General features: G+C 31.3%; 1 protein-coding gene across 1 annotated transcript in view; it reads left to right on the forward strand.

The window, feature by feature from the left end:
• LOC108546183 (putative inorganic phosphate cotransporter) overlaps positions 1 to 15,063 on the forward strand; it is a 57,411-nt gene that overhangs the window by 9,505 nt on the left and 32,843 nt on the right. The window contains exon 2 of the mRNA XM_017898133.1: positions 7,623 to 7,756. Within this exon, the coding sequence (XP_017753622.1) occupies positions 7,623 to 7,756 (134 nt within the window). The remainder of the gene's footprint in view (positions 1 to 7,622; positions 7,757 to 15,063) is intronic.

Below are 15,063 nucleotides of genomic sequence, written 5' to 3' on the forward strand. Positions count from 1 at the left end.
ATAATATTTATTATATTTTATTCAAATAAAATTATAATACTATTAGTATTATGAATATTTTAATATTTCCTTTTATTCTATTTCTTTTATTTTTTAAATTCTTATTCCTTCATTTTTCCATCTGCAGATTTTTCGACTAGTCGTAGTAGGTTTAATAGTGTTAAAAATATAATTTTATTCCATGTTTCGCTATTCGTTTCAAAATAATATAATTTACCATTGGTGTAAACAAAAAAAGTCATGAAAATACACTTGGCAATGATTATGTTAAAAAATATAACACCTTTCTTATTATACTACCTTTTTTCATATTTTTAAAATTATTTTACTTTAAAAAACTGAAGATTTTTTAGAAAAAGAGTATTTCTCGCGATAGATCCTTTTTCCAATTATCGCATTTTTGTGTTGTATCTTTTATTATAGCGTAATACCGAATATATCAATATTGTACTTTTATAAATAAAAAAAGTTTCAGCTTTGAATATTTCGAAACACGATTTTGATAAATAGGCGTTTCTTCCAAACAATTCCTAAATAATTGTAAATATTATCATAAAATATGCTAACAAATTTAAGTTCGTTAAGAATAAATTTTAATTCAACTGGTTATTTACAATTCAGATCAGTTATACAGGGTATCCCAACAACGATAGTACAATCAGAAAGATAAGGAATCTACATGAAAAAACAAATCGAAAATGAAGAATAAAATTTGTTCATTCGAAGCTTCGTTATCGAGAAAATCGCTTTTCAATATTCACCGAGTACGCGTGCACTTAACTTTGGTTAAGGCGTAGTACCATCGGTATACCAGCGTACTCCATGAATATTCAAAGTCGATTTTCTCGCTAACGAAGCTTCAAACGAAAAAATTTGATTCCTTATTTTCGATTTGTTTTTTCATGTAGAATTATCCCCCCCTTGGTTATACCACCGATACTGTTCTATCGATAATTTATCCATCTAATTGTAAGCAAAAGTTAAGTGCACGCGTACTCGGTGAATATGCAAAGGTGATTTTCTAGATAACGAAGCTCCGAATGAAAAAATTTTATTCTTTATTTTCGATTTGTTTGTTCATGTAGAATCATCCTCTCCTCGGTTATACTACTGTTGCTGGGACACCCTATATAATAACGAAAATAACGAAGAAATGTAATATCAGTTTCTACTATTAAAGCTTTATGTTCTCCTTTGTTTATGTAGTAATAGGTAAGTTTTATAAATCGTTAAATTTAAATTGTACTTTGAATCTTTTATTGAAAAGTATTGATAACATATTATTAAATTGAGAATGTTTGAGCAAGTGCATACTTTGATATGGAAATACGTGACATACAGAATAATATTTTCTTTTTCATACCTTAGTTAAAGGATGTTGCAGATGTATGTTATATATTATTTTTATATACTGGGTGTCAAATTTTCATCCACAAATGTGATTAGCTAGTAAACTACCTTTTAACCAGTTAATTGTGTTTGACGAGTATACTCGTCATGCGTGAAAAGTAGTAACCATTGGCTATTTAAATTGTAACTTTTGTAAAAACAAAACATATTTTCAAATTTCAAGATTAGAATATTTTGAGGCCAGGCCGGACTATACCAAACAAATAAAAAGTATGAAAAATTTGAGATGAATTGAAGATGAATTGAGATGAATGAGAAAATGATTTTGGCAGAAACATAAGATGGTATGATTAAATTTTGTATTGCTGGAAACTTAGAAATTATATGAAAATCAAGTTTTAATGGAATCATATGCTTTTTACTGTATTAGACGATATAACTTTATTATTTGTATTGTAGTTTTAGCATAATCATGATTATAACTCTCTTATTCATGTTGCAATGATCTCGTTCATAGAAAAGTTTCAATGTGATCATCTTCATCACGTCATTCTTTGAGTCGAGGAAGTAATGATTGCCTTACATTGTGTAATATATCTGATAATATTTTGTTACATCCGATGATAATATAATCCTTCGTATCAGCTATTCTTATTGGAGTCTTAGCTTCAAATAAATATCTAAAATTCCACGTAAGAACAGTGATTGATTTATTCTCAAGTGTTTACGTTTTACGACGTCATTCAATGCAATTGTGTAAATGTTACATTAAATTGGAAAACGAGTATTATGGGTACAGAAAATACTGTCTAACGAAAATGGTTGTCATATTGAACTCATAATATCTATTAGCAACAAAGTTACTATTTCATAACAAAATTAAAATCAAACTGCAGTAGAAACCCTCGTATCCGAATTTTTATCATCCGAATACCCTAATATTCGAAAATTTGATTATCCGAATAATATTTGTATGTACCTTCCTATATTATGTTGAACGAATTTTAATCATAAAAAGGTTGCTAGAGAGCTAATAGATCACGGTATCACAATAATTCATAGTAATTATTTGAAAAAATTGATCTAAAAGTATTAGAACAAAGTAGAAAATAACGAAGGACCTCGAAAGTGGAAAAAATGCAAAATCAGTAAGAATATTTAATGGAAAAATACCTGCAATTGTAGATATTAAAGATGTGGTTTTCATGGGTATTAATACTAGTAAGAGGAGCATAAAGAATTCAAAAACTCGGAGCGTAATATTGTATTTCTAAGATTTTAATAACGATGAGATAAAGACGTCTATTAATCCTTTCACGAGTAAACGTTTCGGCAGTCTTAAGACGGTTTCCGATTTAACTCACTAGCGCCACCACGGCTCACATCTGCACTAAACCTTTCTCGTAAATATCGTACATATTGTTGAACCATTTTCTAATTTTACCGATATAATCTTGGAATTTTCTTCTTACTACATGTGTCATATTGTTTCTTTTCCGGAAGTTACGATTCGCTCTTCTTACTTATTGCAAGTCGATTCGTAGAGATACTTACATACTTACAATTAGACATATAGATAGAAAAATAAATCGAAAACGTAGAATATAATTTTTTCATTCAAAGCTTATAGTCCAAAAAAGAAAAATCGATTTCGAAAAACTGTTGTATATATATGGATTTGTACGCATAGATAAGATAAGGTTCAATGAGGGAACTAATCGTGATTTCTTTTTGCAAAAATAAATTGGAAATATATAATATTATTTTCCCACTCAAAGCCTAATTTTCGAAAAAATCATTTCGGACATACTTAGCGCACGTGTAACTACTATATGGTTAGTTACGCGATAATACAATGTCTATTGTCTTTGTATATAGTGTCCATATAACGGGTGTCTTATCGAAGGAATTTCCAAAAAATTTTATCCGTTAAGTATTACAACAGTATAATTGCACACATATTTAACGCGTTATCAGAATCGATTTCTCAATGATTGAAACTTGAGGAAAAATATGTTATACCACACATTTAACTTATCTTTGTATAAGAAATAAAATAAAAAAATAAAAAGAAATAAAAATTCTACTATTTGTTTGTATAGTATTTACAACAGCATCCTGCACATTCAGGATTACGAAGAATGAATATTTATGTAGGGATACTGTTTTTGGCAAATATGAACAATAAGAGATGTTATTTTATTCTAATATATATATTTATTACGAGCTTACGAATGAGACCAGGAGTAAAGTATAACTAAAATATTAGGCTAATAACTGATCTATGATCCCAAGTGTTCCCATGCACTCACTTTCGAACCATAAAAATATCCTACATTTCTTTGTATGTTAATGTATTAAAAATTTTTACACTTTTACAGAATAGTGAATGCTATATGTATATTTCAAGGAAATGTACTAAGTTTGTATTAAATGCCAAAATTAGTGTTAAATGAAAGAGAAATGATAAAAGTCGTAATAATAATGTGTTAAGATTATTATTATCGATGTGCTTCCTAAACTTCCTCTTTAGTTCATTTGCACCATAAACAGGAAAGGACACATATCGAATTTGGGTTGACTGTTCCAATAAAACGAAAACAATCCAATATTACTGTGAAAATTCCGAACTGTGTTTTTCATTAAATTTTTCAAAATGTACGATACAGTGTCAAATTTTTAAAAAATTTTCTATATCAATAAAAAGTTGCGTTCTCGCTTTCGTGAAAACATTTTTATTCTTTTCATTGTTTATATTTTTTTTTCCATTTTGTTACGTTAAGAACACAAAATACTGCATTATCATTACAAAAGAATAAATTATTAATAAATTAATAAATTATCATTATTTATTATTATTAATAAATTATTATACGGGTAGAATTCATTAAAACGATTCCTTCAAAATAAAAATATGTCTATTTTTGATTAGACAAATCTCACGATCATAAGCTATACTAATCACGCGATCATAATTATATTTCATGGGTTTTCACATATCCAAAATTTAAAGAATTTCTAAAATATTTATCTAATTTTATCGTAGATAGAATAGGCATACAGTGGTTAACTAAAATTAAATATTACTTGGATACATAATTTTTCATAATTAAATCGTAGTGCAAGGCTTTAATAAACCAACGAAATTGACGTTTCCCCAATTGCGTAACAGATGATAAACGTGGAACCGTTGACACTGTCATTTGTATTGATAAGCAAGAGATAGCGTTCATTGACCACCATTTCTTAAATATAAACATTTGTTTATTTCAAATACTTTCATTTAATATCGTTTTCTCTGCTTTAAGCATACCATACCAAGGTAAGGTACTTTGCATATGCTTTATTGCAATAAATAAGAATAAAAAGAGAAAAAATCAGACAATATTGCCGTAAAATAAATTAGAATATAATATAATACAGAATATAATAGTATACACTCTGTTGCAACGTATGTCTTCTCTAATTGTAAGAACCAAGTTACGATTATACACTATCCTTCAAATGTTTGGAATCACTTTTTCCGTAACAAAGAACCTTGGATTGTTTAATTAAGAAAATACGAATTAACGTCTGCGTTATATAATATTTAATAAATTATAACACACGTGTTAAAATTAAATTAATTAATATTTATTTCAAATTATATTTATGAATTTTCCTTTTCCTTCGTAGTAATCGGAAAGCTATTGAAAATTTGCTAGCTAATAAACAAAATAAAGTACAATTACCTTTATTTCATTAGTAATAAAATAATTTGAAAAAAGAAAATTTCATAATTCGTAAAATAACTTGAAATAAATGAGTCCAACAGAAAAGAAACGTAGGATCGTATTTAGAGCGATCGTCAAGAATAATATTGTAATGCTTGATAAAATAAAATAAGCTTTATTAATAGAATGACAGATTAATAGAGTAATAACTATGCACACTTGTCTCGATTGACCAGGACTTCACTCGACCTTTCAACTCCCATGCCATTTACAACTCTCTTTCTGACACACTGATAAGTTTCTTTTACGACTTTCGTTACGACTTTACGATTTAATTATCATTACAACATTTACGACTGTCTTCCAACTCGCAACTAGCTTTAAGACTTTTCGACTGATTTCTACGGCTGACTTCCAACTCGTAACTGACCTGCTCGCATCCTTGCACCCTTATTTTAACTTTACATACTCTTCTTTCATACTCGGGCTTTCTTCCTCAATCATGGATTTCTACCTCTATGGACCAGGTATTTTCTTATTAATACTTCAAACATTTAGGACGCATTTCTAAATTTTCGCTTATTGCTCGCATTCGGCTCTGTCATGAATATCCCTTATAATGTATGCTCTTGCACGCAGTCACTTACATACGTCCTAGGTCCCAAACATTTTTAACGTTCTTTCATGACCGAATTTTTTCCATTTGTTGCACGAAGGCAGCCGTGGGTTTGTCTAAGTGGTTGCCTTCTCTCAGTATGACGAACTTATCGAGGTATTGAGCACTTGGGTGCGTAATAAGGAGCAGTTTTGTTTATATATGCTTTATTACACTGATGATCACGATTTGAATGATCGGTGTAGATGTATGTAGGATTTTGGATGGACTGACTTAAGACAGTATTATTGGCTTCTTAATAAAATAGAATAAGCTTACAAATAGAATGAAGACTATGACACAAGAGAGATTTGCTATGGGCACGCTCTTCTGATCATTCTTAACACATTGAGCGCCGGTCCCATGAAAACGCGGGTTTCTGAGTCTGTCACTTGAGCGCCGGGCCCACTATAATGCGGGTTTCTAAGTTTGTCACTTGACTCTCGCCCTCACGATGATGAGGATTTTTTTTACTTGTATGGATGTCTTACACGTCAATTTGCATTCACTTGTCACGTTTACGACAATCTGCATTTGCTATACTCCGAAAATAAAACGTATACGATGGTTCAGAAACATCAAAGCGAGAATCACTCTCAAGCAGTGTATTCCTTAGTTAGTACCCCTTTCGTAGGTTTACTCTTTTCGTTGAACAATATAATAAGTCTTATTATTCTGTAACTTTTTATTCATATAATATGAGCGAAGCTTTTAACGAGTATATCGCTGACACTCTATCAGATTATTCGATACATTCGGAAGATTCTGACATACGAGTCGAGGACAGTGATAGTGATTTGGATCCAAGGAGAATATCAAGAGCTGTTCCATTACGAACTTTTAACGAGTATATTGCTGACACTCTATCAGATTATTCGATACATTCGGAAGATTCTGACACACGAGTCGAGGACAGTGATAGCGATTTGGATCCAAGGAGAATATCAAGAGCTGTTCCATTACAATATTCGAGTGATTCCGATGATTCTAGTAATAGCGAAATGTCCACAGAATGACGAATATGCAATGAAAATATAGTATTTTAAGAAAATGTATAAGTTTTAAATATTTTCTTTAGCTACTCATTGTTCGGAAACAAGCGAATGAGGCCGTCGCTCAGGCTTTAAATGTCTCATATGCCGCCGGCACTTAATGTGTTTTGACATTCTTGGACTGACTGATGTACTGTCTTAGACTGAACTGTTAGATTGACTTAGACTTCTTACACACTGACTCGTCCGTACCCTTGCACCCTTATTTAAACCATACATTCCTTCCCAATCATGCCTCTTTCCCCGCAACCTCGGTGGACCAGGTACTTCAACACACACTGCACTCATAAACTACCTTCCACTCGTCTATAGCAATCGACTCTGTCATACGTATCCATTTGATTCTCTTGCGCGTGGTCACCTTTGTTCTAAGTTTAAACACTCCCAACACTCTTCCAAGACCATACTCATTCCAATCCTACATGTTGGGTATCGTGCTCATATTCCGTTTTACGTCATATATGGTGTCTTCGCCTTTCTTCTTACATCTTCTAATCTTCAAGTTCTAATTAGCGTCCATCTTGTCTAATTGTGTTCTGTTTAGTGTCTCCTCACGGTTTTTGTTGATTGGTTTAGAGTGGTTGTGCGTGGAGGAAAGATATAGTTTTTGATTGGACAAGGGTGTTTTGGAAGGACCTTTGATTTAGGAGTGGGAAGATGTCAAGAAAGTTTCCCTTCAGTATTGTTTTGGTCATGATTTATGAATTATAATAAAGACTTTATTTATTTATAATATTTAACATTTTTGAATTGATATTATCATTTCTGTTATTATTATATTTATTCCTCGTTATCTTAACTAATGTGTAATTAATACTGACTATTAATAAACGTGTAATTTATAATTTACAGCACGGTTTGGGCGTAGACACTTGCAGATCCTTTTGATGGCTCTGGGTTTCTTCTGTTGCTATGCCATTAGAGTAACCACATCGGTGACGTTAGAAGCAATGACCAATGCTGCCATAGCAAATCCTGATTTCATAGTATGACTATTTTTTTTTACCTTTGAGCCTGTTTTATTATTCATTCATTCGTTAGCTATTGCAGAAAGATCGTACAGCTCCTTCCACGAAGTTACCTCATATTTACCGTCAAAATCTTTTACATCTTTTATTCCATGTTTACATTTTATCTTGTTACATTCGTGCATCGCGTATTTAAATTAAAAATTTTAAATCAATTAATAAAAAATTGGTTGTTAACGTACTTCCTTCTAAAAAAGTCGATTTTAAGATACCTGTCAAGTTTGAAAATACAATTACTTGCATTGTAAAATTAAAAAACTTTATATATGAATATATAAGACGAAAGCTATGCAAAGAAAAAGGAAAGAAATCACGCGAAAACGATATTTCGTGTAGAACGTTTGTCAAAAAGTCTCATAATCGTAAAATAACAGTTTTTATTTAATTATATATAATTTAGAAATTGTTAGATTAATTGGAAGATTAATTTAGAATTAAATTAACAAAGACAATGAAAAGAATAAATAAAGTCAAGTTAACCTAATACAAATATTAAAGCCAAGGTTTGATACATCGGATTAAAGATTTTCAGGTGTTTTATCACTGATTGATCACTTTCTTTTGTCTTATTTTGACTCATTTTTGTATAACAAAAAGAATATTTAGAAATAAGAGCCGAATAAAACACTAATCCTCGTAAGTAAATATTACAAAAAGAAACGCAAATTTCTTGAAAAACGAGATATAAAAGCTCCACAGTGTATTAAATAAATAAATCGAGCGATGAATGTAAGAATGAACATTGTTTATTTTCAATTACGAAAGCTGTACGAACTTTCTAAAATTCATATAGAGTTTACATAATATTGTTTTCTTTCTTATTATTTTCTCCGTATTTTTCATAGTTGATAATACTTAATTAAAAAAAAAAAAACTGAATTATCACGAGTACTCGTGTACGAATGAATAAATGACTCTAAATATTGGTCAGTGATTTGTTTTAAATTATTTCATCTGCACTATATACTTTTACTACCAATAGTTAAAAAGCAAAGTCGATTTTCGAATTTTTGCATATCCTTTATCTCATATTCCAAAGAATATTCGAATACACAAAAATTACAATGATATTATGTATAAATAAATCTAAAAATAATAGTATTATTATATTATGTATAAATAAATATAAAAATAATAGTACAATGATATTTTGTATAAATAAATATAAAAATAATACCCGTTATTTGCAGAGAACTTACTGTCTATTAAGATATCATGAAATATTTTATCTCTATTCCATTTTTCATATATCTCTATACCGCATATGAAAAGATAAAGGATATATAAAAATTCTCAATTGACTACATTGTTTCTTAACTTTTGTCAGCGTATATTTTTATTATACATTATCTATCATTTGTAATTTGTCATTAGTCAGTGTAAACGAAATGTGATCATTTCCTTCGCGAGGTTGCAACGAAGGTCGTTAATACGATGCTATATATATATTTAAAAACTCCACATACGTATGTGCACTTTTTAACAAGAATGTAAACGTTTCCAATGATTACACGTCGCGATATGATTATCTCATTACCAATTGGCGTTTCCAGTAGATATAACATTAGTTATCATTAGAACGTTATTTTCCTAGTCGTTACAGTGTTAGCCTCACTGATACACGATTCTATCACGACCGCTGCTGAGTTAATCTTAGACAATCGCTAGGGACGAGTAACAAGTGGATTTTCAAATGTTCATTAATTGCATTTCATTGTTCCGAACACTGACCCATTCGAGTACGCGAAATCCGTCAAATGTAATGACGTAATTTCTAAGACTTCGTTATCTAACTCTGAAGTCGAAGAAATTCTGAACTGTAATCGAGTCAAACTTGATTCCTTACATCTTGGCTACGTTTTTCGTTCATTTGATATTTATTTATCTACGAAATGTACGAATGTGACGATTTATAATGACATTGGCACACTCATCACCGAAAATATTACCCAGCACAGAATCATCTGTAGCGCGCATTTATCACAGTCAAATGGTCAATCACAACGCAACAGAGGTTATATTAAGACACACGTAGGAGATTTCAGGCAGAAACTCAAAAACACTCGTTGTACAGCTAAATTGCGGATATTCTAAAATTATTTCGAAGATATTTAGTTACATTTCGAAGACACGCCTCAATCAAATCGGAGATTTATCGTGAAGGATTTTAAACGATTTTAAACAATAATTCGTCATCGTCATCAGTTTACCAAGCACTAATTGGCATTCTACAATTATTCGCAGAGTACACGCTTAGGCACTAAAAATCTATATATTTATTGTAGAAATATATATTTAGCTTTGGCAGAAGCTACATTTCTTCGACATCGTTATGCAATAAAATCCATTTTGTAACGGACTATAGTGAACTCAAATCGGTAGCAACTGGCGCCATTCAATTGCCGCGAAAATTGATCATTAATATTCTGACGTACAAATATGTAGATTTTTGTTTTGAAAATTGTTTATTATTCGAGTCTTATCGAAAAAATGCAGTTATTGTGGACATTCTCCCTTCATGCATCACTTGAGTATCTTTTTTAGATGAGAATGGAAGGTAGTGGTAAAATTGCAACAATTCTTTTAGGCCTGATTTTCAATTGTGCTTGACATTATTTTATAATAATAATAATAGTTTATTTCAGCCCCTCGGTCTAGAGATGAACTTAGCATACGAGGTTAATTATATCCACGCTTACACACGTACGTGCACTCTATAAATCTTCCACACTACTGCTAATTGCTTTTACTCTCTCTCATTTCCCTTTTCTCTACATCCCTAAACCAATTAACCACGTTTTCTTTATATCTGCTGTTTAACACTTGTATTAATTTATATCCTGTCTTCTCTGCTTCCTCGCATTCTTATAATATAATTATAATAAGTACTATATATTATAATATATAATATATTATATTAGGTACATTAATGTGTCGTATCCCTGCTCGCATAATTTACATAATCTCTCCGCTTCCTTTAACCAGTACTTACTATATTCTTCAAGAAGATTAAGCTTCTTACCCTGGATATTATATTTTGAGTCCCCTTGCTTTTTTCCTTGTCTAGTACACCGACCTTAGAGAATAACTTATCCAGTCAGCTGTGTTTGATGATTACATCCGTCATCTAGATCCGAGAAATGACATTATTTCGTGTCATGACGACTATACCCGTCATGCGTAAAATTTAGTTACCATTTGCTATTTAAATTGTAATTTTAGCGAAAACTAAAATATATTCGTAAATTTCAATATGTTTCAAATCTTCGAAGGGCAAGACGAAATAAAGCAAACAAATAAATAGTATAAATAATTTGAGATGGATTTATGCATCCCCGTATACACTGGCCGGAAATTTTATTTATGAAAAATTTGTAGCTCATCACGATATTAGTCGAAAATGTCAATACAATTAAATTATTTAGTCAAAATGTATAGAACTCTAAATAGCTAGAATAGAATCTATAGATTTTGATTCCTTTATTTAAGCAAAATTTTTAGCTCATCACGACATTAATCGAAAATGTCAAGATTATTCCTGAGTTTTTCGTTTATTATATATGTAGTATATGTTTACGTTAAGTGACTGAGTAAATATTAGTAATAAAATTGTTCATTTTATACAATAACGCCGTCTTTTTGATCCAATATTTTAACAGCGCCACCTGCTCCGTGTTTGATAACTATATCCGCCATCGCTTGATTCTCGCGCCTCATATAGATGCGCGCTCTGCAAAATGGTCGCCATAGCTGACTGGTTATATCTGCTTAACACTAGAACTACCAACCCAGTCAAAATGATTGATCCCAGAATTTTCCTTTTTGCAATCACCGAACACATACACCTGCTTTAAGAATAAAATTGGTATCAACTCATATTAACACTTAGTCGACCGATCGGGGAGATCTCCCCATTTTAAAGTCGGTGCCCGACCGATCGGGGAGATCTCCCATTTTGACCTTAGCAACGCGTTTCTCGTTTTCGGTTATTACTTACACTACCTCCATTTGGAATTGTTCGCAATTACTGACGAACTGCTTCTACAGAGCACAACGTAATAAAATTCACCAATTTTTAAGGCCCCTTATTCGGTATTTCCAAAAAATGCAGTTTGTGTTCCGACAGCGCAGTTTGTGTTTCCCGAGCGCGGTGGAAACCGTATAGTTCGCTCTGGAGCGTGCGGTCGGCTGTTGTAAGTGTTAAAAAAGAACTGTAATCAATATATTCACTCATATTCATCGTACCGCTGAAATTACTATAATCTGTGCACGTTATAGTTAGGTACCCATTAAAGATCGGTAGTTCTAGTGTTAAATCTACGGTTATATCATGAGACGATCCTCTCATATTGCACTTACAGCTATATCACCCTATCTGTTTTGTTAGTCTCTTCTTAATTTCTGTCTCGTTTATCTTGTTCTCCATATACAAGTTCTCTAACCCTTCCTGACTAAGGCCATTTCTCCTTAAACACTTTAACTTTTTACTTTTATCCAAATTGCTATTTATTTCTAATTTGTGTAGGAATCGGTACGACGGAGATAAAGTCATCTCTCTTCACCGATATTATTTATTACATAAAATTCGCTAATACAACTTGCTACTGATTCGCAGAACTCGACAATGTTCTCTCGTATTCGCAATCTACACTAGCAACTTGGCACTGACTCTAACATCACTTGACATCCTTTCTTATACTCATTCATGCTACGCACTGCCAGGTGCGTTTCGCAAGGATTTTAGGTGCGTTTTAACCCCTTGGCTACTGTGGGCGCATATACGCGCTCAGAAATTTTGCTTTTGTGACACGGAAGACGCATATAAGCGCTCAACGCAGTTTGCTTTTCTGACACGGAGGGCGCATCTCTGCCCAAAATTTTGCCGTTCTCGGCGGACATTGTAAATGAATTCCTACCCGTGTGGTACGACCGGTGCGTTTCAAAGTCTGCCGTAGTCAAAGGGTTAAGGAATCATTCGTTCTTCGCGTACTACTGACTCCGGTATGAACATTCTCATGATTCACTGTCGCACCCTTCCGAACACTCATCGATCAGTCATTCGACCTGCTGTCACGCAATTCAGACACTCACTCTGATCCGAAAAACGGTCAATCCATTTGCCAATATCACATTTATTTAAAATTACTTAAAATTTAATTTTTGGTCATCCATATTTCTGATTTTTTGGTCGTATTTCATTGCCTTCTCTCCCGTGTTTATTCTTAGCGTATCTAGCTTTGTCTCGCCTAGTACTAAGTATCCAGGCGTACATCTATGTAATCCTAAATACCACTTAATGTACGTGTCTTATTTGTACTCTTTTCAAACATTCCCTAATTTTATCCAACAATTTCTGCATCGTACATCAGACCAATTTTCTAGTATAGTCAGAGTTTGAACATAAACGTTTTCCTACTAAAGTCGTCTTCCAGGATACTTTCTGCTATCCTTTATGCCTTCTTCATTATTAAGATCGACGACATTTTATATCTGTGTTATTTTTAAATAATTCCTCGAGAAAACTCAGTTTCGTGACCCGATATAATTATTGAATATAAAAAATTGGAAAAATTCGAAATCTTTAGCTTAACGTCCAGATTTAACTATTATACGTTATTAGTTAGTGTCAAAGTTGACACCTTTTTTTAAATCTGTGTTATTTTTAAATAATTCCTCAGGGGAATCAGTTTCGTGACATCTTATAGTTATTGAATATAAAAAATTGGAAAAATTCGAAATCTTTAGCTTAACGTCCCGATTTAACTATTACGCGTTACTAATTATCATTAAAGTTGACACCTTTTTGGCTTTAATCTAGAAATTTCTTATGCTTCACATTTATGCCGCTTCGAGTCATAGTAAACTAATAAATAAAATCGTAACATTTTAAAGATATGATTATAAAATTTAAATACGTTAAACATAATAAAACTGTATTTGAAAATATAATGTACATTTCAAGTTACGCTAACCTAAGGAGGATAACAGAGTTAATTAAAAGTTTTCTTACACTACAATTTACCAGAAATATTTTTCAATTGATGGAAAGAATAAATTAATAAAAACATATAGGACTGAAGTGTATGATAAAATATTGTATCATGATCTGAATTTCAGAAAGTTTCGAATCAAAATAATGATTAAAATGTCTAAACTTCAATAAGAAACATTTAAAAAATAAATTATAAATGTACGGAAATATTAATTGAATAAAACTTGTATCAATTAAAAAAATAAAAATTTGTTTAATTAAAAATTCCTGAAATGTAAGCTTATTTTCGCACACGAAATTAATACTACTCCTATTTATTCTTTTGTTTCTTTCGTTTTCGGATTCTTCAAATTTTCGAATTGCAATTCATGAAAACCCGAATTTTATGGTAACCTTAAACATTGCAAAAATTAGATGGAAAAATACCAAATGGTGTATAAATTTAATACATAGAAGTGAACAATCGTGCTGTTTTTCCGTTTGTAGCAATTGCATGGTTGCGTTCACTTATATATGAGCCGTTCACTGTACAAATTGATTAACTCCATAAAAGAAAAAGTGGAGAAATGCAATGAAATAATGTATATTGTTTTTTAAAATTCCCTTTATAATTTAAATCGAAATAAATATCGTAGAATGCATAAATACAAATGTAACTTTCGTCTAACGGTATATAAAATTTATAAGAAAAAATAGCCAAAAGGTAATCGTTAGTAATGTTACCATTTTTATGTTACTGGAAGAGTTAATCGATTTGGCAAGTGAAAAAGTAATAAATTTAAATTTTACTAAATTTTACTTAAATTCTGATAAGACGGTACTAAAAAATTCACCGTTACCATTCGTGGCTTGCTAGTGCATTTGAGTTGCATTATTGCAACGATTTACATTAGAGTACGGAGTTAATCAAAGTGACCTCTGAAATAAATTATTTATTATTCAGTGGCCAAAAAATTTTTGTCGTTTAATGGTGTTAATCTTAATTATCAGGGAAAGTTATTATAAATATAAAAAGTTATGACTATACCAAGTGCTTTGACACTTAAATTTAAGATTTTTCAAAAATTGGAGTTAATCGATTTGTGCAGTGAACGGCTCATATGTACGTATTAAACATTCCTGCAGGTATAGCTTCTAAACGTGCTTATTTTACACTTTACCTCAGTTATTAATCCATCTTGTATTATCAGTAAGAATTGCATGAAACAAAGCTTTCCGATAATACTAATGGCTACAATATAATCTGAGTAAACACGGTCATTGTGCGTGTTTT

This window comes from Eufriesea mexicana, unplaced genomic scaffold (assembly GCF_001483705.2).
Source record: "Eufriesea mexicana isolate 0111107269 unplaced genomic scaffold, ASM148370v2 scaffold620, whole genome shotgun sequence".
Classification (NCBI taxonomy): domain Eukaryota; kingdom Metazoa; phylum Arthropoda; class Insecta; order Hymenoptera; family Apidae; genus Eufriesea; species Eufriesea mexicana.